Source organism: Spinacia oleracea, chromosome 2 (genome assembly GCF_020520425.1).
Source record: "Spinacia oleracea cultivar Varoflay chromosome 2, BTI_SOV_V1, whole genome shotgun sequence".
Classification (NCBI taxonomy): domain Eukaryota; kingdom Viridiplantae; phylum Streptophyta; class Magnoliopsida; order Caryophyllales; family Amaranthaceae; genus Spinacia; species Spinacia oleracea.
Window position 1 is genome coordinate 98,904,757 of NC_079488.1, and position 25,617 is coordinate 98,930,373.

Genomic DNA, 25,617 nt, shown 5'->3' on the forward strand with positions numbered 1-25,617 from the left:
TACATCCATGGTTTTCCTTTTTAAATAACATAGATAGATAGATAGATAGATATATGTTATTGGGTATGCATAACATCACAATTCAAATGTCCCCGGCAAGTGGGTTACATCTTTTATTTCTTTCCTTTATTTGCATCAAATTGTATCTAGATATTGGGTAATAACAATATTTGACTAGACAAGTGAAATTTCAACCCGTTAGTTACCCGATTCACCCGTGAATAATAATTGGAATGGATGTGGATGAAGGTTAAACACGTGACCGATAGGTAGAATGACAAATGGATAATTAGCTGATGGATGCGAATTGAGCTCCACCCCATTCACCTCCAATCCATTGTCACCCTTCTATTGAGCAATGTAATGTTTTTCAATATCGCAAAAGTAAAAAAAAGTTTTTTAAAAAAAGACTATTGAAAAAAAATACTCTCTGTCTTCCTAAATGTTTTTCCCATTTCCCTTTGGCACATGTGCAAATGCACATTTTTATATCGTTAATATCTATAGTTACGTGTTATTAAAAACTATAAAATTTTCATCTTATTAAAGTAGTCATTCAGACAAATCAAACAAGACCACAAATGACTATGTTTTTTTTCTTATATACTCCGTATCGAACTTAATTCACAAGTTTTTTTTCCTATTCACAATCAAGGATCTAAATGAGGGTATTCATCATTGTCAGATCTCATCTACAACGTTCGTGGTTTTGCCGGATTAGCATTTTGTTTGATCCAAATTATTTTGTACTTCCTCCGTTCTTTTTTAAATGACACAATTATTTAGGCACGTTTACAAATGCACGATTTCAAACATTAATATCTCTAATTGTTGGTTTCCAAAAATTATAAAAAATTGATATTTAAATAATATTTACTGATATGAATCTAATAAGACCCCACACGACTATGTTTTTACTTATGTATAAACCACAAAAGGAAGTCAAAGGTGCTTGTGTGAATAGTGTCTAAAACCCCATTGTGTCATGTAAATAAGAACAGAGAAAGTATTTGTTAGTTTTGATTTCTATTATAGATGTCGTATGACCTATTTTATCAATGAACTAATTTTTACCTTAACAAAAAAAAAAAAAAAAAAAAAATTAAAAAACTGAGGAGTACTCCGTATTTTGTACGAATGAATTTTCTGTAACTCCAAATCTGGCAAATCACCCAGGCGCATCTGCTCTGCATCTCCTCCTCCTCCTCCTCCTCCTCCTTGTCGGGAAATTACAACAGCAGCATCTTGTAGTTGTATCACCATTTCACTACCTCTAGTCGGCGGTGCCTCTGTCAACCATCTCCTCCACTGCTGCTGCTATTCTCGGTAATGGATCAGGGACGGGCCTGATTTTAGAGAGAAGGAAAAACGGAGCAATCGAAAATGCTGAGATTACGGGCATTTCGGCCGACGAATGAGAAGATTGTCAAAATTCAACTTCATCCAACTCATCCATGGCTAGTCACCTCTGATGCCTCTGATCATGTCTCCGTTTGGAATTGGGAACATCGCCAGGTCTATACATACTTACTCTTACATTTCCCCATTTTTTGGGTGTGAATTTAAATGTATGAAATGAGTATGTATGAATTTGTGTTTTTTTTTTGTTGCTGTTTGGTTTTGATTATAGGTTATTTATGAGCTAAAAGCTGGTGGAGTTGATGAAAGGCGGCTTGTTGGTGCCAAATTGGAGAAGCTTGCCGAGGGCGAGTCTGGTAAATATCCAACGATCTCTTGTTCATTTATCCAGCATATGAATTGTGTTTGGGGGTATTTAATGTTATCACTTCTGTATTGAGTTAGAGTGCTGTTTGTTGCTTTGGTTGTATGATCATGAGATTAAACTAAGGCAGCTTTTATTTGAACTCTATGGTTTTCATGAATAGTGATATAGATATACAAATGAACACTCTCGATGCCCACTTCACTTCGTAAGAAACTCATAGTTTGTGTAGTGTGGATAAGCTCTTGAGTCTTGCCTTGCTCGATGGAGCGAGTACATGTTTTGTAGTTTGAACATGCAAAAAAGTATAATTTGCCATTTAACCATTCAATACATGAACACCGCCTCCTCTATTGTCTATGAAATGTTGATTTTAACATGCAAAAGCTGTTGCTACTTGCAAGGGATTAGATTGTAGTTTGATGTTGGAGTAAGGTATCCTCTATTTTATCAGAAGGGACTAATAATATCTTTCTACAAACCATCCTCTTAACAAACTGTGAAGACGGTATTGCCAACTTTTCCATCCATTGTTTTAGATTATGCTCTCCACCGACTTCAGTTGATAGGCTTTTCTGCAACCTAATTTTTTTCCACCCGTTTTAGCCACTATTTCTTTCCTCAATTTTCCATTTTTTTTTTGTGAGGGGACAATTTTGCTTTCTTAATGCTAAAATGTCTACTCAAATGTAGCAGGCTGTTGATTCTTGTATGATTTCAGAATTTCTTTTATTTTGGTTACCCATCTAGTATTGTATTTTGTATATATATGAAGGAAATTGGGTTTCTATGTTTTGGCATAATTTGGTCTCTTTATTTTCTTGTTTAATAATACTTCCTTTGTTTATTTTAGCTGTTTCATATTGACTTTGGGCACTATTCACATGTTTCTCTCTGACCTTTGTTAGGCTTTTATAAAATAAATAGAAAACAATCATTTGGATCTTGTTAGATTCGTCTCAATATGTAGGTTACACATATAACTTTTTATAATTTTTACTAATCAATAATTAGAGTTGTTAATCGTCAAAGTTGTGCGTTGACAATCGTGCTAGTCAAAGTGGAACAACTAAAAGAAAACAGAGGAAGTACAATATATCTGTACATTGAAATTGCAAAAAGGAAAATATTAAAACATTCCCACCATTTTCCAATTCCATCAGAGCACCAATGTCCTTAAATCGCAATTTACATAAAAGAGATACCAAGAAGAAGTAATTCACATACAAAATTTGATGCTTTACTCCGGGCCTCTCAAGACTACAACATTGTCTCCTCAATTGAGGTTAATAGTTGATTCCGCACGACAAAATACAGTGGCTTGTCCTTTTTCTATATTGTTACATCATTTTTGTGTGTGTGCACTGTTTTAGATGCAACTTATTTTGATTGATGAGAGAATTGGTATCCACCCTTCTGGCTTCCAAGTACTTCATTTTTCTTTTCTAAGCCATAAAGCAGATTGTTGGCTGTTTTGCAATAAGCAGAACAATTCCAATTAAGGGCAACCTCTGTTTAGTACATTAGTAACCAAGGACACACAAGTACATAATAAAGTGACCCCTTGCCTTCTTCCAAAGGTCGCACCTACTACTATAAATCAAGTGGAGTATTATTTATTTGAGAATCTTATGTAACAGCTTTCCCCTTGATACTTTCCTAGCTGTAATGAAATGCTTTTTGAACTCCAATTCTCCAAATGGCGAGGGAGGGAAGTCTGATCAATTGGCTTGGCTTCTTCAGAAGCAAGTATTGTATATCAAGCCTATATCCTTATGCAACCAGACCATATCTGCATGCGAATAGGATGGTAGTAGAACTGAGTAGATTTAACTAGATTCATAATGGATAGCTTGTCCTTAGATTTATAAGGAACTGAGTTATCTTGTGAGATTATAACCGAGCCTGGCTTTAGACACACAAATATGAGCTCTGGCGTAGATTGACACCCTTCCTCTTTTACTGCGTGTTAGAGTAAAAATTGTTACCCGAAGATAACATTGTAAGAAAAGGCGTGAAATTCTTGAAAGTGCACTAGATGGATGCTGAATAATTGGTTTACCTATACGAGGATATTTAATTTCCCAGCTTGGCATATTTACGAGTTAGCGGTTAGCCACATCAAGACATCAAGTTGAGATTTTACCTAGGCTAGCCTTAGTGTTGGTCAAGCTGACTAAACTTTGCTAGAGGCTATCACACATCTAACAGATAAAATCGTGTTATATCTGGTGTACTCAGTGAGTTATAACGTACTAGTATTTCTCCCTCCGTCTAATACTAGTTTTGACGCTCATCAAGACACAAAGTTTTGGGAGATAGTTGTTGTTTAGTTATCAAATATTATTTATTGGAAATGTAGACGTGAACAGATAATGAGGTATTATTTTATTGAAAAGTAAATGTGATAGAAGATAGTGGAATACTTTTTTAATTAAGTGTGAGAGAGTGTGGGACCCTACATTTTTGGCAGTGGGAAGAGAGTGGTATTAAAATAATTGTTGGGCTTTTCCCAAAATAGAAGTGTAAAAACTACTCCCTCCGTCCCTTAATACTCGCACCGGTTTGACCGGTGCGGAGTTTAAGACACTTGAACTGACTTATTAATTTAATGGGTGTTAGTTGATACTTGATAGTGGGGTATTTTTTTTAATATAGTTAGTGGGGAATGTGCAAGGGGTGGGGAGTGGGGGGTGTCAATTTTTAAATGATTTTTTGTAGGGAGTAGGAGTGTAGGTGGATTAGTAGAATAGTAGGTAAGTGTGAGAAATAATATAATATTGGTAAAGAATATCCATGTATAGAAGCGGCGCAAGTATTAAGGGACGACCCGAAAAGGAAAGCGGTGCGAGTATTAAGGGACGGAGGGAGTAATCTGGAATGGATAACAATGGAAAGTGTAAATTCTAAATATAGGAGAGAGGGAGTAGTTTATAACTTCATACTATAATGTGATATACTAGTGTGTCATTTACTTGCTTTTTTTTCCCTCAAAGATTATTATCATGATTGGTTGCTTATCAATTATTAGCAAGTTAGAAAGTAAAGGTTATAGTGTTATACCATTGAGTGTAAAATATTTTTTGATTTATCATGTGACTGTTCTTGTCATTAATGTGTTTTGATTAGCCTTCGCTGATACTATTTTACTGTCGTTGACATCTTTCATCATGCTGTTGTTAGAGTCTAGAGGGAAGCCTACTGAAGCTATACGTGGAGGAAGGTGAGGTGTTCTTACTTTCTTTACTTGCAATGGTTGTTTAGTTTCCTACTGTTTCGAGGTACAAATTGAATTTTACGTGGCTGTTTTTGGTTGAAGTGTTAAGCAAGTCAACTTTTATGATGATGATGTACGGTTTTGGCAACTTTGGCGTAATCGAGCAGCAGCTGCTGAGTCTCCATCGGCAGTTAGTAATGTCACTTCTGTTTTGAGTCCTCTCGCACCAGCAACAAAAGGAAGACATTTTCTGGTCATCTGTTGTGAGAACAAAGCTATATTTTTGGACTTGGTAACAATGCGTGGTCGTGATGTTCCCAAGCAAGAACTTGATAATAGATCCCTAATGTGGTAATGCTACTAGAATCTCTAAATAAATTGTCTTTGTATATATACCCAAGATATTGGCATGAGGGGAAGAAGAAATTAGCAGTAATGCCTGAGTAGGAGGTGTGCATTTAGGCAAAACACGGTGCACAACTGCATAGCTAAGAGTAGTCATTCATATAAAAGCCATTGTTTTTTTTTTATATTAGTGCATCACGATATACGTGTCACATAAAGAAGAAAAGTACTTCCTCCGATTAGAAATAGTTGCACCACTTTGACTTTCACGTTTGCCAATGCACACATTTGACCGTTAATGTCTCTAATTATCTATTAGTAAATATTTTGTGATTATTTGAAAAGTAGACACTGAGACTAATCCAACCACGTTTTTATATGATAACATTTATATTTTATGTATGTGTAAAAAGAGAGTCAAAGTTAATATATGCATAGTGCATAAAGTGAAAATGGTGCAACTATTTCTAAACGGAGGAAGTAGGATTTATGTCTTTTGAATCTTGAAGCATTTCAGAGCCTGATATAATTACTTAATCTGTTACTCCGGCACATCTCTTGTGCCTCAAGCACTGCAATGCTTTAGACTGCCTCGAGGCCCTCAACCGTGCCTTTTGACATGCTTACCATGTTACTTGGCAACTGGCAAGTCATACATGATCTATTTTAAGTCTTTGCATCTCCGCTTTACCATCAAAGAGAAATCAATGAAAAAATATGAAAGGGGTTTTGATCCTGATATAAGATTGGACTCTAGGGTGGCTGTTGCATATGCCATTGCTTACTCGTGTTTAAATTTGGATTTGCAGTATGGAATTCTTGTATAGATCCACTGCAGTTGAAGGTCCACTAGTTGCTTTTGGTGGATCAGATGGTGTTATACGAGTTCTTTCGATGATAACTTGGAAGGTCAGACTGTGAAGCTTTTCTGATTCCTGTTGACTTCTGATATTTTGTTTCATAGAGTGTCTGATGCTTCGTTACAGCTTGCCCGAAGGTACACTGGAGGCCACAAAGGAGCTATAAATTGTCTCATGACCTTCATGGCTTCTTCAGGCGAGGTAATCCTTCGTAGAATTTGTATAAACAGCTTAACACCGACTACTGGTGCATTTGTCAAACTAATTTGTTGTTTTTTGACATCTTCTCTACTGTTTGGAGGAGTAAAAAGCATGAATCTGGTAAGATGGAGGGTCAAATAAGCCTCATCAGTTTCTTTGCCATCATTGCCCCTTGGGTCTGAGTTTCTTTTGATAATGGTATATTGGTTTAAGCCTGTGTACACTTGTTTTACTGTGGTCTGAAGTATCATTTCCTTCAGTTGCTGTTATATTCCATACTTCACAGTTCACACCAATGTCACCAACCTCTCCATGAAACATATGCATGCTTTAGGCATAGGACCATATGGTTTCTCATTCAATTGTTTCAACCATAAAGGTTGAGCTAGTTTTGGAAAACTCCACCTCCGTCCTGAAATAGATTTGACCCTTGGGTTTGGCGGGAAGATTAAAAATTGTGGATAGAGTGATAGACAGAGAAAAAGCAAGAGAAAGTTAGTTGAAAGCAAGTGTTGAAGTTTCTCAGACATCTATTTAAGGCAAGGGTGAAATCTTCTTAAAAACCAAGGGAGTAATATTTTAGCTGTCTATATTGAATTCATGCTGACTGTTAAGAATTTCCTGGCTGTTGGAGGGGAATGTGGAAGGGATTTGGAGGCTCCGAAGAACAGATGTTCTATTGTTCTTGGATATGACTACAGGAGAAGAGGTGCTAGATTATGTTTGTTACTTTGGAACTTGCTATTATAAATTAGCACACCATGTTTGGATAGTGGAATGGATATTTTTAGAGTCCTGTCACATGATGGGGATTACCTCTCTATATACGTGGATCTTGTTTGGTTGGTGGCTACCATGTCAATATTGTTGATTGATCATCACTTTTCACGTGATTATAGGCATTGCTGGTCTCAGGTGGAAGTGATGGTTTACTAATACTTTGGAGTGCCGATCATGGTCACGATTCACGAGAGCTTGTACCCAAACTTAGTCTAAAGGTAGCTGCTCTGTTCTCTTTCTTCTGATCTTATAGTCGAATATGGTAATTTCATGATGATGTTTGTTTCTTATTGGCTACTTTCATCGAGAGTTAAATTTGAAACCGTTCAACTTGCAAGCCTGTCATCATTTCTTAATCTTTTTGTGATCCATCTGAAATTTCTTTATGTTTCTTGGTACTTTTGAAGGCACATGATGGTGGAGTTGTGGCTGTAGAATTATCAAGAGTTTCTGGTGGTGCACCGCAGCTTATCACGATCGGTGCTGATAAAACATTGGCTATATGGGATACAATCTCATTCAAGGTAGGTTGTGAATGCTGCTGAGTTTTCTTTTTGGCAGTTTAATGCTTTCTGTTGTGCAGTTTCTGATTAAACTATGAGTACTATACTGGTATGTGAACAGAAAAATTAATTTGCTGTTTTATTTCTGGTATAAGATTGAGGAAACTAGGCCATTGATTGCAAATGTTGATATATGCTATCATAACAGTTGAGTTCAAGATTTTGGAATTTTTAATTTAAAGGGGCAATATCTGCTGTATAGTCAGTGTAGACGAGATAAATCTTTTTCCTGATGATTGTTCTAGATTTGCACTCTCACATAGTCACATGATTGTTCTTCTTTCTCAGGAGATGCGGCGCATAAAGCCAGTTCCTAAGATGTCTTGCCATAGTGTGGCATCTTGGTGCCATCCTCGTGCTCCAAACCTTGATATATTAACCTGTGTGAAGGATTCACATATATGGTAATGCATCTGCACTACTATTTAGATTTTCCTGACATCCACTTCTATGTTATGTTGGAAAGTGCTTTAGCAAGTTGCTTGGAGATTATTTTTGTCGTGATTAGAAATGACTGGCACTCTTTCTTACATGGGGATTATTGTCCTTTTGGCAGGGCCATTGAACATCCAACTTATTCAGTCCTGACAAGACCATTATGCGAACTTTCCTCCCTTGTACCTCCACATGCTCTTGCACCGAGCAAAAAGCTTCGGGTATGTACCATTGCAAGTTTTTTCGGTGTCGTTAGTAAGTCTGAAGTAGTAATTATGGGAGGCTTGATAATTTTGGTGAAGCTGATCATGTTAAATTATGGTTTTTTTTTTGGGTCCATGTGTTCGTGTTCGCGTTTGTGTTTTATTTTGTTCGTGTGTTTGCGTTTTTATTTTTATTTTGTGCTATTTCTTTTTATTTTGTATAGTGATATTGTAGCATGTAAATCTTAGAGCAGTTGACCCGAAAGCTAACAATATCTCAATACTTCCTCCGTCTCTTAATAGATGCATCATATTGACTTTTCACACTAGTTATTTATTAACTTTGACTACATTTATTACTAATATGTAAAGACAGATTTTGTATGTTTCATTGTAACTGGGTTAATCTCAATATATAACTTTAAAATATCTAATTTTTTTATTTTATTTTATTAATAATGTAATTAAAGATATCAGTTAAAGTTAGTGTATAAATAGTTAAAAAGTCAACATGATGTATCTATTGTGAAATGGAGGAAGTAAGTGGATAGGGGAAAATTCTAGCTTCTGATAATATCCCCTGTGAAAAAGGCTCCTGATCTTGTAGGGATTGAACGTAGATGTATGGATAAAAAGTTGATATGATGTAGGGCCCTAAGCTATGGTTGGATTCAAATCTTGTCGGTGGAGATAATGCTTAGTTCATAGGCCACATTTTCACTCAAGTTATTCATTTTTAAGATTTAGTTTGTTCAACATAGCAACCTCAGGTAAGCTTATTGTTAAAATTGCCAAACAGGATTAACATTTGTTAACAAGTATTGCTCCTTGCAGTAAGAGAGTGGTTGAAATAGTAGTACGGAGTAATATTTATTGGTAAATGTTGAATGTTAATATGATTGTAAGTCATTTGGTCTCACGGATCCTAGTGGCGGTTAACACATGTTTGAAGTCTTGTTTTGTGTTTTTGGAACCACCACAGGTATTTTCTTTTTACTGTATAACCTCAGGAAGAGCATATTGATTTCTGTCCTATATTTAAAGTTTCACTAAAATTTAAGCTTTCAAGTACTGTTCAAGTTGGTGTACTAGTATCCTGGCTGCATGGGAAGTACCGGAGCATTCACCAATGCATTAGTTTTGGGGGAAAAGGTTGTCTTCCCTGAATCCCCGCCAAGAATTAGAAAGGTAAAAAAATAGTAGACACAATTAGAGGCCTGTTAATTCTGGTAAAGGAAAGGGAAAGAAACGAAGAAAGAGAATTTGATTAGTTTATTTAGTTTCAACAGGGAATTAAATCTCATTCCTTTGAGCAGAGTTTTTCTTCTTAAATTACAAGGGAAAGTACCCTCATCTGTAATTTATCTATTTATCTGTTTGACCCTTTTTGGTTACTCAGTTCTCCACGTTCCTCCCTCTCCCATCCTCCATCTTCGGATCTTCCACAACTACCACATCCTCCAACCAGTTAAGACCACTGTCTCCTAGTCCTTCCTTGAAGCAGCCAGACTCTGGCATCCAGAAATATTATTGTTCTTTTGGATGTCAATATTTTTTTTCCCATTGAGACTCAATTTGGAGTTCGGTCAATTGGTGCCTTGCTGGTTGGGGGATTTGTTTCTTCTACTTGTTTGATTTTTGTCATTTCTCTCATGAGATATTTATATCTACTCGTATCTCTCCTAAAGTGTACGGTGTACCTTTAAACTTTTCCGGAAAGACCCACTTTGTTTTCCTCTTATCTCTTTTGATCTGATTTGGAGTTTGAATTTGCAAAGTACCAACTACGAAGTATTAAAGGTTTTGAAAACAGAGAGGCTGAAGAACTGGTGGTGGATTTGGGTCGAACTGTTCTCTATAAATGAGTTTCACATTGTTTTGGTTGGGGCCTTGGGGGGAGATGTTTTTGGTGTCTTTAGTAAAGAGAGAAGTGGATTTAGGTTGCTGGAGAGGGCTGTGCTGGGGCTAGCAGTCAAGCTGGGGTTGGGTTGATATTATAACATATTGGACGGAAGATAAGTTGGGGCTGGTCAGCTGGTGGCTTGAGGTCCATTATGTCAGAGGCCAGTTGCCAGGATGGTGAGGGTTGGGGTGTCTGGCAAAAGAGAGTGGCGGTGTTGACGAACCTGGTCGTGGTGGGTGATTTTGATCAGCTGAGAGTCAAAACTAAAAACCAAATTTGGGGAATCTACACTTTGTTTGGATAAGAGGAAATGGAGAGAAAGGGAGGGAAAGGGGAGGGAAAGGAAAGGGAGAGGGACAAGCTCTCTTTAATCTTTATTGGATAAGGGGTTGGCAGAAGGAGACGGAGACATCCATATTCTCTGCCTTTTTTAATCAACATCATCCCTCAAAATTGGAGAGTTTTGGTGCTCCACCTCCTCCTCCCTTTCTTTCCCCTCTCCTCCCCTTCCTTTCCCTTTTATTAGTATAAGTCCCAAGTGCGGTAGGGGGGGATCTTAGAAAGGGCATTTGTGGTGCACCCATTTAAACAAAGCAGAGAAGGGAACCAAAGCAAAAGTTAACTAAAATCTAGTAGGGGTAAAAGAAAATTCCCTTCCCTACTCTGAAGTCTGAAAACCTCTAACCAAATGTCCAGTTGCGGTTTGTCTTCCATATGAAATGTTCTACATGCTTCTGTCAAAATTTGAATGTCAATGCGGTTGATGCTTAATTTGATTGTTTTAGAGCTGATGTAAATCTCTCAATACATTATTGGTAAGGATAAGGGGTAATTTTCTCTAATTAGTTATTAATCAGTAAGCTTTTGTAAGTTTGGATTTGTCAGCAACTCAACGTTGACAATTTTTTTGCATTGACTGAAATAGAATTTTTTTCAACATGGATTCAAGGATTGATGCAATGTAATTGTTAATCTCTTGTAGCGTGTTGGCAGTTAGTAGGGGTAGGTATAGACGTATAGTGACTGTGTAGTATTGTAATCCCCAAAGGATTCTTAATTAGATGCTGTCATGCAGGACATGGTATTAGTAAAATTGATGGCAACCCCTTTGACTTTCTCCTTTCCATTTTAGATATGTATTTTACTTTAGAGAAATCTGTTTCACGCTGCTTCTGAAGCACAGATCATGAAGCTTGTTTAGGTAATATCTTTGCTGAACTTATAGTGTATGTCTTTTTCTTATTAAATTTCTGTACCGATCTAGTCATTGTTAATATAGTTTTTTAGGTAATATCTTTGCTGAAGTTATAGTTGATGTCTTTTTCTTATTAAATTTTTGTACTGGTTTAGTCATTGTTAATATGGTTTTTTGAAATATACTGAGATCTATTCCGTAAGGTGACAGAAAATCAAAGATTAAATAGTGAAATTATTACTTTCTACTGCAGGTTTACTGTATGGTTGCACATCCTTTACAGCCACATTTGGTTGCTACTGGAACAAATATTGGTGTAATTATTAGCGAGTTTGATTTTCGAGCTCTTCCACCTGTGGTTGCTCTACCATCACCACCCGGAAGTCGAGAGCATTCTGCTGTATATGTAGTTGAAAGAGAACTCAAATTATTGACCTTTCAGTTGTCTAATACAGCAAACCCATCTTTGGGTAGCAACGGCTCGTTGACCGAATCAGCTAGGTCTAAGGTGGATTCAGAAGCATTGCAGGTCAAACAGATAAAGAAGCACATAAGCACACCTGTTCCACATGATTCATATTCAGTTCTTTCTTTAAGCAGTACAGGAAAGTAAGTGTCTAGTACGTGTCTTAATTTTTGCTAGCTTAACTCCATGCATGTATGGCATATTGCCTACAGCCCTACACTATTCAACTCCGGGACGATACTCATGGTTTGGATTTTGAAAGTTACCACTCTTGAGGTCAAAATATTTACAAGTACAACATTGTTTCTCCAAGTGCTGATGGCTATAAAGCTGTTTGAAATTAATAGATTGATTTTCTACAGATGTTTTAAAAATGGTACTTGATAATACTTTGGAGGGTATTGGTTTGGTATAAACAATATATCGTTTGATGTATGCACATAAAAGGTTGTGACATAGTGGTAAAGTATTACAAAATTGTCTATGGTACAAAAATGTTTGTCAAACAGTTTTTTATTAGGTATTATAAGCATAAAGTTTCCTCATACATTATCATATTTATTCTATTTGATCATAAGAGAGTTAAAGAGACTAAAATTAACACCTAATCTATCAAAAAGGGACCAAGAGATCCCTATATAATCTGAAGTGTCCCATCTTATTGTGTTATCCACCAGAAATTTATATTCTGTACCTTATCTTACTTATGGTTTGATGTAGGTATCTCTCAGTGGTGTGGCCCGATATCCCGTACTTTTCTATATACAAGGTCAGCGACTGGTCCATTGTTGATTCAGGCAGTGCGCGACTCTTGGCATGGGATACCTGTCGTGATAGATTTGCAATATTAGAATCTGCTGTTGTTCCACGAATACCTGTAATTCCAAAGGGGGGGTCATCTAGAAAAGCGAAGGAAGCAGCAGCAGCTGCAGCTGCGGCTGCTGCAGCTAGTGCGGCGTCTTCTGCCTCTGTTCAAGTGCGTATTGTACTTGATGATGGGACATCTAACATATTGATGAGATCGATTGGTGAAAGGAGTGAACCGGTTTGTTCTGTATTCACTCTGTCAATTAGTGTTTCTATTTTCTACAACTTGATATGCAAAAATGTGTTAATTATGGAAGGTTTGACATGATTGGCTTTTACGGTTTCATTCTCTTCACCTTGCCTTATTTTTTCACCTAGGTTAGATGTTAACTGTTACATACTCTCTCCAATTTTGTTTTTCCGACAAGAAGTGAGGGGGTGGAAGAAAAAGATGGATAAAGTAAGAGAGAGTGAGTGGAATGGTGTAGATATTATGGGAAAAAGGTTAAGATAGTAAAATGTGTAAGCCAAAAATAGAACAAAGTAGAAGTGTGTAGAACCAAAAAGAACACCCCTTGATGGAAAATTGGTATAACAAAAGAAAACAGAGGGAGTATATATATAAAAGGGGGTAAATTTGAATAGGTTACTTCAGAATTTCATTTGTAGTTTTTGCATTGCTCACCCTGGTTTCAGCTGATGACATTAGTGGTCCTATTGGTAAATGAGAATTAGGGAACTGCTTTTGACAAAATTGTGTAGCAAATGAAACCATATGTGCAGTTAATGAAGTACTATCACCTCTTCCATTATCTTTTCCTTTTCCATTTCCTTTCAACAATAAGCTTCTACCGTTGTACTTATCAAGATTATTGATCAGAAGCCGAATTTGATTAGGGTGACCCTTTTCATGTCAGTGGAGTTATGTGTAGGATTATAAAATCGAATTGAAGTGGAAAAATTGCCCACCTGTTTTGGAATTAGATGGATGTCAGAGGAGGTAAAAGCTTTCTTGTTCAAGAAGACAGGTTATGAATGAGTGTCTATCTTCTGAGTGGTAGCTTCTTGTTCTGTGTGCGTGCCATGAATGGCGGGGGACTGAAGACTCTTCTATGGGTCCTGGGACTTGGGAGAGTGATGTCCATGCGCTTCTGGTTGGTGATTCTGTGCAGGGTAGTGGCTAGAATTGAGGTTATGCTGCATGGGTCAGGGTTTGGGAGCAGTAGAGGCTAATGAGTTTTGGAATGCAGAACGTCAGGGAGAAATCCTCCCTTGGTATGGTTTGGAAGTTGGTGTGCTTCTTGACACGTGGAGAACACATGGAACAGGATTTGGCACTATTTTTCTTAAATGTGGAAAGTGGTAGATTGATGATAATCACCTTATAATGATAATGGTCACTAGAACAAGATCTTGGGATTTCAAGCAATCAACTTGTATCTTATTATCTTCTATCTGATTATGATTGTGCATAAATAGGTTTTCCATTACGGGTGTCGATGATGCATTCTTCAAATCACCCAGTTTGTAATTTTCTATGTATGGTTTGTATAACTGACGTTAGGGGATCTGTTCAGCCTATTTTGCACATCATAATGTAATTGTAATGATTTTTCAACCAGGTTATCGGTTTGCACGGTGGTTCACTCCTTGGTGTTGCATATAGAACTTCTCGCCGTGTTAGTGCTGTTGCAGCTACTGCAATTTCAACAATTCAGTCAATGCCATTGTCAGGGTTTGGCTCCAGTGCATCTTCATTTAACACATTTGATGACGGCGTCGGTTCTGGTCCTTTATCCACTCAAAATTTTCAGCTATATAGGTGAGCCATTCTGCTTCCGTTTGGCACAGTGTGTCCTGTATTATGTTAAAAAATTATTAACTACATGCTAGTTTTTGGATTATCTGCTGATAGATGAGCTATATCTATGCTTTACTCTATATTGACTGTTAATGGTTATGTATAATGCATTATTTATTATATCTCTTTACATATAGAAAAGTTGGGTAATGTCCATTTCCGATGGAGCCAAAGATTCATTTGTTCTTTTGGTTGTGGATGTAATGGACTAAATCAAAATGGCTCTTAAAACCTCTTTGCTTCCTTTCCATGAAGTAGGAGATGGTCGTCCCGGCCGTAGTTTCCCGTTATCGCTTTTGGGTCAATTGGAAACAACCTCTCTGCAATTGCAGGGGTAAGGTTGCGTACACCCGATCCCCCCTTACCCCGCTTCTTGCGGGAGCTTCTTTGAGGCAATGGGGTAATGATAATGAATGAACATATAGAAAAGTTGGGTATACAATCAATAGGAATTTATATTATTATCTCTGTACCTAGTATATGTCTTTGTGTAGCATTAGTAGTTGTAATCCAAATCAAATGGATGAAGGGGCATGCACTTTCTTTTCTTTTCGTGTATTCTAGGCGTTGTATGCTTCTCTAGAATATCATTAAGTTTTGTTCGTCATAGCCCATGAAAGTTCATCTCTGAGGTATCTTCTTTGTATATTCCCTTGGTCAAGGGTCCGACCCTCTGGTGGGTATAGGGACAAATGTGGATTTTAGAAGGGTTATCACTTATTATGCTTCTTTTTCATAGTTCTTGGAAGGCGAGAACTAGTTTTTCTGAACCAGTAGCTTAGAAGAAATCCACAAGATGAGCTTTGCTTAGTCGTAAATCTCGTAAAATCTTGGATACTGGTCCTCAATGCAAATGATAGACTTTATGCATATTTAACCAGTTAAGTAGGGTCGTGTGTAAGTTAGGAATTGATATGGCATAAAATTTCATATTTACCCAGAAAAGATGGACTTCCGGAGCAGATGGTGTAAGTTGATTTTCTTCTGCACCCTTTTCATTTGCTTTTCAGTGTGGTTAATGTAAACCTATATGTTTTAAATCTCTACCGCTTGAGGACTTCAGGTTCATTTCAAGTTGATCCATTATTCTAGTTATTCTTTCTGAGGGAGACTGGGTTCTTCAGTGCTTAGGTGAATAATGCGAGATTATCTGCTGATTGTTTATCCATAGGAATGCTCATTTGCAGCTGCTTGTGATCTTGTATATCTCATTTGCTTCAGTTTGGTTGGTGATATCCTACCTGAAAACACAGCGTCCTTTCCCTTTTAATTTTCTGTTCAGTTTCTTATATTTGGTCATGTTAGCTTACTTTATCTTTTCAATGTTTATCTGATTAATTTTCTGCCTGCAGCTGGGAAACTTTTCAACCTGTTGGCAGTCTTCTCCCACAGCCAGAATGGACAGCTTGGGACCAAACTGCTGAGTATTGTGCTTTTGCGTATCAGAAATATATTGTCATATCTTCCTTGCGTCCTCAGTATAGATACTTGGGAGATGTTGCAATTCCTTATGCAACTAGTGCTGTTTGGCATCGCAGACAGCTATTTGTTGCTACTCCAACAACCATCGAGTAAGCTATTTGATCTTCAGCTATGTTGTTCAACACCATTAGCTATGATTTAAAATAAGTGTCCCTTCTTTGTCCTTTTTAACTCTTTTTTTAGTTGCACCATTTTTCTTGTTTCATGGTCTCCAACACACGCCTTTGACCATTAAACCTTTAATTTTGTATTTTTAATTTTTTTTATCTAATAAAACCCCACATGATAATAATTTTGTATATATTCGTAGATAAATGTGGTTGAGGTTCACAATATTTGACAAGGAAAAAAGAAAGGGTGCAACTAAAAAGTTATCCGGAGGTTGTATACACAAACATCTATAGCGACATTAATATTGAACGGATATTCTTATGAGAGTACCTTTTAAATAATATTAATATTACTTCCCGTTTTCTATCTATGTGCACATAACTTTTGTAAATAAGTGGTCAAAATATACAATTTTCCCTTCTACCATTTCTGTTTTATTTTTGATAAAACAACTTACTACATTGTTACTTTGTCTGAACTTCGGTTTTTGATATTTCTCTCGGTATATACATGTTTCCCACTTTAAGCTTTTTACTATATATGTCATAACTTTTGCACATAACTTTTGTAATCGAGTGTGATAGTTTTGCTCTATCTTTTCTTACACCTTGTTTGGTTAGCATTTGTGGTTGGAGAGGGAGGGAGGATAAAGAGGGAAGAGAAAGGTGAGGTGAGGGAAAGAGTGAACTTCTGTTTTCCTCCCAAATCTTTCCAAAAATGAAAGGATTTGATTAATGAAAAAGGGAAAGAAAATGGATCCTTGAAATTCCCTTCCCCTATGTCTTATCCAAATAATGCAACATGTATCCTTCACCTTCCTCTCCCTCTTGTGTCCTTCAAATCTTCCTATCAAAATATAGTGTTATACTATGGTAGTCTCTAGGCGTCTTTCTCACGTCATTCTATTTTATTAAAGAAGCTAAAGGAAAGGAGCTATTTATGGGCAAGTCACAGTCAAGAAGGTTTAACAATTTAACATTAATTGGTAATGCTATATAACTATATTAACCTAGTTAAGGACTTAAGTATATGTATTGCAACATGAAAACAGATGTTAGGGTTTAGTGGAGGTGTGACTGAGAATTCTTCAATTATGACTGCATTACACGAAGGAAGGTTTTGTGGAACAATTTTTCAATTTCGACTGCATTACACAAACGAACTGTAAGTCTTTTCCTCTTCGCAACATTTTTGGATGAAGTAGTAGGTATATCCAAAGAGATACCGTGGTGTTTGCTGATGTTATTGTGTTGATTGATGAGACTGGAGCTGGGGGGTAAGTAATGTGGAGTGTTTGGAGACAAAAGAGAGAATCTCAAGGGTTCAGGTTAAGTTGGAGTAAAACCGAGTACACGGAGTGTCATTTAGTATTGGGAGGAAGCGTAGTGAGGCTCTTGTGACTTTAGATGGTAATTAGTTAATGTTTTAAGTATCTCAGATCGATTTTACAGGGATAAATATCAGGATGTAACTCATAGGATTAATACCTTGTGGCTAAAATGGTAGCAAACTGGGTTATTGTGTGTTCTTAGTGTGCGTTTAAGGTTGAAAGGAAAATTCTATAGACTGAGTATTAGACGGACGTTACTATGTTGGTCCAAATATTGGCATTTAGCAAGTAAGAAGATGATTGTGGCAGAGATGCGTTAAGATGGATGTGTGGGAATACCTTCAGGGATGAAATTAGGAATGAAGGTATTCAGATGAAAGTTGAAGAAGCAAACAAATGAATATGAGATAAGGGAGAAACAACTGCATTGGTTTAGTCATGTACACCGTTGACAAGAGGATGCACCTGCCAGGAATGTGGAAGTTGGGATAAAGGAGATTTCAGAAGAAGCCGAGAGAGGCCAAATATGGCTCGAATAGAGGGATTTAAGAATGACATGAACAAAGTGGCGTAGCAAGAGCATGTAGCAAGATAGAAGTGAGTGGAGAAAGAAGATCTGCGTGGATGACCACAAGAAATAGATTCCTGATAGTGCATCCGACCCCATCCAGCTGGGAATAAAGCTTTGGTTTTGTTGTTGTTGCAAATACCTAGTGAAAAGCATGTAAATAAAAGCGATGTAGTACAGGAAGAACTAGGATCGATTTTAAAGAGCATAGATCCTTAGAAGAGACGATGTTGATTAGAATGATAACAAAAATGTCTGCATGTAGTGCTAGCAGAATTCGTGTGCTCTGTGATAGTAGATTGGTTTGCTGTTACAGCTCTAATTTCAGGGTTTTGTTGGCAATGCCAGTTGGTGCTGCCCCTTCTTTATTAATTCTCTGGGCTTGTGCACTATTGTTCACCAGAATACTCTGATTCTTTTATACCAACAATTATCGTGGGCTCTTTAGGCTTGAATTTTCATGAAGTTTGCTTCCTCGAACGTGTTTACGTTATCTTTATAAACTTTGCCAGGGTTGTTTTTGTGGATGCTGGAATTGCTCCAATTGATCTAGAGACAAAGAGGATGAAAGAAGAACTGAGACTAAAAGAGGTACAAGCTAGAGCTGTTGCTGAGCATGGTGAATTAGCTCTGATTTCAGTTGATGGTCCAAAAGCCGATACAAATGAAAGGGTATCTTTTAGACCACCAATGCTTCAGGTATATTGTTTTCTTCAACTATGTATGCTCCCATTGGATAGTAAATTAATTGTTTTTGGAGCAATGAAACTAGTTACAACTTACAAGGATAATTTCCGATATTTCTACATGTGATGAGGTTACAGAGTATTCAGTTAAATTTGGGATTACATTGTCCTTTCTATGAGAGCATCTGTTGCAAGATCTTTTATAATTGGTTGATCTTTTAATACAATGTTCCACTCATGACGTAGCGACTCTGCTATCACTTGTATGATTAACAAATGATTGATGCATGGAATATCATTGCAGGTCGTGAGATTAGCTTCATTTCAGCATGCTCCTTCTGTGCCACCTTACTTAACATTGCCAAAACTATCGAAAATTGACGGGGATGATTCAGGGATGCCCGAAGATAGAAGAGCTAATGACATTGCTGTTGGTGGTGGGGGTGTCGCTGTTGCGGTAACTCGCTTTCCTATGGAGCAGAAACGACCAATCGGTCCACTTGTAGTCGTGGGGGTTAGAGATGGAGTACTCTGGCTGATTGACAGGTACCAATCACATCTTAACTATAGTAGAACCGTAAAATCATGTGTGGCTGCAAAAAGCTAAATCTTTGGGTGCTTTCTTCTTTTTCTTCTTCTTCTTCTTTTTCTTCTTCTTTTGTCCTTTGGAAATTTAAGGTTTTTTGATGCTTACCAGAAAAGAAAAACCAGAAAATTGACTTTGGCATTTCAACCCATCTTGTCTTTAGATGTTTGATATTTCTACTTTGAGTTGGTTCTTTATATTTCAGTTTTCATTTTCATGCATTGCTGGAAATTTCCTCCAGGTATATGCGGGCCCATGCTTTATCTCTTAGTCATCCTGGTATTCGCTGCCGCTGTCTTGCTGCCTATGGGGATGCTGTCAGTGCAGTTAAATGGTAATGTTTTTCTTCAAATTTCCAATGTTAGCTGGATGTATATGCTTAATGAGGTGGTCCATTAATTACTTCTGCACCTTCAGGGCTACTAGACTTGGCAGAGAGCATCATGATGACTTGGCTGAATTTATGCTCGGAATGGGTTATGCTGCTGAAGCTCTTCATTTGCCTGGAATATCTAAGAGGTGAAGCTCATGCCAAAAGCTATATAAGATGTTCATTTCAACAAAGTGCTACTTCTGCTTTTGACTGGTCTTTATGATTTGTTGTGGATGGCAATTATAATGCTTGTTTTCATTGCATAGAATTTGGTCAACGTTTTGACTATGAATTAATACTCCAACATTTCTAGAATATGTGATAATCTTTAATATGCGATTCCATCTTTTCTATCGCAGATTGGAGTTTGATCTGGCCATGCAGGGAAATGATCTGAAAAGAGCCCTTCAGTGTCTTTTGACAATGAGCAACAGCAGGGATATAGGGCAAGAAACTTCAGGGTTGGATTTGACAAACCTGTTAAATGTAGCTGCTAAGAAGGAAAATATTGTAGATGCAGTTCAAGGGATAGCAAAATATGCAAAACAGTTCTTGGAACTTATTGATGCTGCAGATGCAACGGCACAATCTGAGATTGCCCGTGAAGCTCTTAAGCGGTTAGCTGCTGCTGGTTCTGTAAAGGGATCTTTGCAGAGTCATGAATTGAGGGGCTTGGCCTTGCGACTTGCAAATCATGGGGAGTTAACACGCTTAAGTGTATGTTCCTTCTATTCTCTTCTACTATAGTGTACTTGGATACTGTTGTTCAAGCTATTAGAGTATCGACCCTGAAAAGGAGCTTCTGGATTTACTTAGTATGCATTTTATTTTATTTTTCATATTTTCCTCAGCTATTTATGATAATTCAGGACAAGTGAGGCGTCTCTTGGGAATTTCTATCTATAAATGTGGATATCAATGGCTCTCCTTTATTCCGTTGCATCTAGCAACTTTTAGAATATCTCCACTCTTCAATAACAATAAAAACCCATTTTTTAATATAAACTGGCAATAATTGCATCCCATCATTGAAACCTGAATTTTAACTGAGGTGAAAAGAGGGAAGTGGGCCATTTTGACTTTTGAAGTAGGAATAGCATCATCTTTATTTAAGTTTTTACGAGTCTGCCTTATATCAGTGCATATCCTTGGACAAAAAATCCGTTCCCTCTTCCCGGAAAGTAAATGTTTCACAGAACATGGTGATGGATCTTTGCCTTTGGATCTTGGTCGGCTTGGTTTATTCCCTATCTTTGTCTCGGTCTCTAACCACATATGACCTTTTAGATGATACTGGGCTAGTGGTACCCATCCTTGCGACCTTGCACGACTTCAGAAATGTACTTATTGTTTCATTTTCTCTTCTTCGTGTCTCTCCTTTCTGTAATCATTTGTTTTGAATGTTCCAACATAGCTGCTGTACAAGTGGTAGAAATAGTACAGCAAAATTTGTATTTTTAGAAGTTAGAATTGTTAAACGGAGTAGGTATTTGGGAGAGACTAGGAAATTCAAATTTTCAGCTTCTCTTTGTTGCAGTGGATGCATTAACTGAAGTGGTGAGAAATAAACTCGTGAATTTCTATCTGAAGTGATAGTTTATGTCCGGCATCACTTTATTTAGTTTTCAAATTCGGAGGTCTTTTGGTAACGGATTGTGGACCCAAGCATGTATTCCTTCATCTTATTCTTCTGGTAGTAGTTATACTTGGAGTTTTAGGTGTGTTGGAGAAATGTTGTTTAATGTAAGGGTCAGTTGAGAACAGCCTCCTCTATTGTCACAGAGGTATGTCTGCAAAGATCAGAATCCCCCTCCTCCCTTTTTACCTCGCCGAGGGTGGGAGCTTTATAGGAGGTGTTGGAGAGATGTTGTTTGTATTTATGGAGTGATATGCTTTGGAGGTTTCTTACCTTCTAAGTTGGTCTTTTAGCTTATCAATAGGACTTTAAACTTTTTTTTTTTGCCTTTAACTCCATGCTGTGAAATGAGAATATTGTTTGATTTCGCGGGAGTACTGGTCGCTGTGACGCTCTCACATCCCCTGGGTGTTATAGAACTTCTTGGCTACTTGAAAAAGGGTGTTTGTCTTTCTAGAGGGACCACTCTCCATTTTTCCAAAGCTGCTGAAAGAGAGAATAATTTCACTCTTCATTTAATATTACCTTCTCTTATCGTACAAGTAATACATACCCAGAATTTCTCATAATTCTCACATCAATGTTTTGCTCCACTTATGAATTGATTAATTAATTTACTCCTTTTTCTTGGAACTAAGCTTAATTTCCAAAACTTGATTACACCCTTTAACTATGTTGTCGAAAATGGCCAAATTTCAACAAAGCATACAACAAAGAAGAATGAGTGTTCCTCTTCCTCGTCACGTGAGCTTCATTTTTCTTCACTTCCTCTGCTTCAACATCTTATCAGCCCTCTCTTTCTCTCTCCTCATTTTTCCATTTTTTAACTAACAAGCACAACTATTTTAGTCTAGAAATAAAACGGGTTTCCATTTTTAGTCTTAAAACGGTGTAAGGGTGAAAGAGGGTAGTGTTGAGGGATTGGAGGAAGAGAGCGGTGACTGGAGTTAGGGTTTCGAGGGCGGTAAGGATGGTGGTCTGGTGGAAAAGTTTCAGATCTGAAAATTCCGGCTAAAATCGACCACCATAGGGTCGAAACTCAACCACTAGAGAAAGGAGGCAAAGGAGGAGAGAGAAAATTCAGTGTTGAAAAGAGAAGCATGAGGGCTCGTCGGTGGTGAATGGTGATGGTGGACCGGCAATATGAGGGGGGTTGTGGGAAATCAACTATTTTTAAAGTGCTGATGTCAAAGAAAATGATAGCAATCATTCTTGATATGGGTCACGTCGTACATGGTGGAGTTACGCTGGTGGGGGCACCGGAGAGATGATGTCGGTAGAGCCGGTGGTTAGAGGTGAGAGGAAAGAGGTGTTTGGGATGGTGGAGACACTTTGTATGTTATGGAGAAGGGGGAGGGGGGGGGGGGGGGGGGGGGGGAGAAGAGAATTAGAGAAAATGTGAGTTTACGATTGACATTTCATTATACAACACTTACCTAAAATAGGAACACGTCAACTAAAAAGAAATTTCCCAGAAAGGAATACGGGTCAACTAATTTGGAACGGAGGAAGTATGGTCTATAAGAGGCTGAAGAGCATTGTCTTCCCGCATTGTGTAGAGGACCTAAATATCTTTCTGTTATTTTCTAGTTCCCTCTCATTATGTAGATAGAGCTATGGATTTTTTCATATCAGAATTTGTTGAAGCCAATAATTTGTGATGAGAAACTTTGAAATACCAATTATTTGGTGCTTCTCTGAAATATGCTGTAAATTTCAAGCAACTCCTTTGCTGTGATTTTATTTAATGTATTATATTTCATGCGTAGTAAGATATAGTACTTCCTAGCTTTTGATTTAGAGTCGTTGAACATATTTCACTTATTTTCATATGAACACCAGCAGCCCAACCCAATATAGGCACCTTTCTGCTGAGGTAGTTGAGGGGAGGGTCCGAGTAAGGAAGGAAATAGTTTTCTTTTAATTTTATTCATTTACGCCAATAGTAGCCCTTTTCAATTTTTCATCATCAAAACCTTCTTTTTTCTCTCCTTTGTGATTACATGGCTTGTGGGACTCAAAATTATATGATGCTCCAATTACTTGCAGACTCTGGTGAATAATTTAGTCTCACTTGGTTTGGGACGTGAAGCTGCATTCTCAGCTGCAGTTTTGGGTGACAACGCTCTCATGGAGAAGGCATGGCATGAGACAGGGATGCTTGCGGAGGCTGTACTTCATTCTCATGTATGCTATTTCAAGTTTCAAGAATCCCTTTTTTTTATTGGTATTACTGCTTTATCTGACCGGTCCATATTTTGTCAGGCCCATGGACGACCAACTCTTAAGAACTTGGTTGAGTCTTGGAATAAAATGTTGCAGAAGGATCTTGAGCATACTCGAACAACCAAAACAGATGCAACTGCTGCATTCCTGGCTTCATTGGAGGATCCCAAGCTTCCTAGTCTAGGCGACACAGGTAAAAAAGCTCCTATTGAAATTCTTCCTCCAGGGATGAGTGCTCTCTCGCTCTCTATATCTGCTCAAAAGAAGCCGGTGCCTGCTACAAAGGGTTTACAACAGGAGCCTGGTAAGCCATTGTTATTAGGAGCACCTCCTACTGCAGCACCGATTAATGGTGTTACACTGCCACCGAAAGATTCTGGTGATTCGAGTGTGCCACCTCCAGCAGATTCCAGCCAACCTGGAGCGTCGCCTCCAGCAGATTCCAGTCAACCTGGAGTTCCAACTATAGCAGAATCCAGCCAATCTGGAGCTGCTCCTCCAGCAGAGTCCATCCTGCCTGGAGCTGCTCCTCCAGCAGCTGCCAGCCAACCTGGACCAGCTCTATCAGATTCTATCCAGTCTGGTGAAGTTGGAGCTGCTTCTGCGGAAGTTTCTGATCAACCACAACCAGGAGCACCTTCTTTAGCAGATTTAAGTGATCCAGGATCTTCAACTCATGTTGATTCTGGCCAGTTGGAAGCTTCTAAACCCACGGATTTTAGTCAGTCCGTTGCTCTACCACCAGTTGAATCAAATCAACCTGAAGCTTCACAACCTACATCTGACTCGACTCAATCAGTCTTGGATCTCAAGGCTTCTGAGCAACAATTAATTGACAGTATAGGTTCAGGGGTCACGAAACCAAGCAACTCAAGGTCTCCATTCGCGGATCTAGAACAACTGCTTATGTAGCCAATAAGTGAAGAGATATGTACTTTCTAGTATATTCCATTGAAATTTAACATTTTGGTGTGTTAAGATATCAGTTTGTCTATGTAATATTTGTCCCTGAGCTTCTTTGCTGGGATTTCTTGGGTATGTTGCAGGCAATTTCACCATTGATTTTTACGATCAATATTCTTTGTATTCAGTAAATCAAGGTACAGTTAGGGTTTTCTGGAAGCTGTATACTAAATTTGTAGATTTTCCTATCATTTTTGTGAGTGATTTGTTACATATTTGTCGGACTAATTCTGGTTTGGCTATTTGACTAGGAACAACTAAGTGCTTATTTTGTTTCTAACATATATGATCCTCTCGACTATCCCTTTCCCTCTATACGCCTATGCTGTGGAGTTTTCATTGGTTTTGGTTATTTGTCGGATTTTGTCACCTGATACTTTGTGCCTCTTTCTACACGCAAAAAAAAAAACATTTAGTTACCCGCTATGATGATTATGAAATCAAAAGGCTGTGCACGCTTAAGGTTTACAATAAATTTATCATACATTTGGATAACTTTTACCTCTTTTTTTTGTGACTTTTAATACAAAGTATGTTTTTATTAACTTTTATATTATGAAAAAAGTTGATGGGTAAAGGTTAAATAATTACCTTTATACATTATAAGTGATTTTGAAGGAAAATGCTTTTATAAAATGAAAATTTATCACTAAAAAATAGATAACTTTTACATAGAGTAGAGTAATTTTTAACCATTTTGAGTTAACTTTTACTCCGACTTATAATTTTCATTGTAGAACGATTTCCTTCAATATTGCTTAAAGAACGTTAAATTCCCAAATCACTTTATAACATATTTCCCACAATAATAGATAACTTTTACATAGAGTAGAGTAATTTTTAATCATTTTGAGTTAACTTTTACTCCGACTTATAATTTTCATTGTAGAACGATTTCTTTCAATATTGCTTAAAGAACGTTAAATTCCCAAAATACATCACTTTATAACATATTTCCCACCATACCGTCCACGTCAGCATCAAAACCGGTCTATTTTTTTTAATCAATCGGTACTAAATCGTCAACTGAATAGCGGTTGACCCAACTAAACCGCTATTTCAATTAGCGGCTTAGATTTCAACCATTTTATGGCTGT

At 37.5% G+C, this 25,617-nt stretch overlaps 1 protein-coding gene across 1 annotated transcript; it reads left to right on the plus strand.

The window, feature by feature from the left end:
- The first annotated feature begins 1,070 nt into the window (after positions 1-1,070).
- On the plus strand, positions 1,071-24,748 carry LOC110777576 (uncharacterized). Its single transcript, XM_021982177.2, has 21 exons — positions 1,071-1,515; positions 1,631-1,715; positions 4,907-4,946; positions 5,043-5,291; positions 6,095-6,194; positions 6,272-6,346; positions 7,246-7,344; positions 7,534-7,650; positions 7,978-8,093; positions 8,246-8,345; positions 11,679-12,034; positions 12,612-12,936; positions 14,321-14,520; positions 15,912-16,130; positions 18,563-18,749; positions 19,041-19,282; positions 19,564-19,656; positions 19,740-19,841; positions 20,055-20,412; positions 23,381-23,518; positions 23,597-24,748. Exons 1-21 carry the CDS (start codon positions 1,384-1,386, stop codon positions 24,467-24,469), a joined length of 4,206 nt encoding a protein of 1,401 aa, XP_021837869.1. The 5' UTR covers positions 1,071-1,383; the 3' UTR covers positions 24,470-24,748.
- The last annotated feature ends 869 nt before the right edge of the window (positions 24,749-25,617 follow it).

Excerpts from the sequence above, each read along its gene's own strand:
- LOC110777576 (XM_021982177.2), top strand. The coding sequence starts at position 1,384 with ATGCTGAGATTACGGGCATTTCGGCCGACGAATGAGAAGATTGTCAAA. Across the intron at positions 19,283-19,563 it reads GTACTCTGGCTGATTGACAG|GTATATGCGGGCCCATGCTT; the intron begins GTACCAATCACA and ends AATTTCCTCCAG. Across the intron at positions 20,413-23,380 it reads GGGAGTTAACACGCTTAAGT|ACTCTGGTGAATAATTTAGT; the intron begins GTATGTTCCTTC and ends AATTACTTGCAG.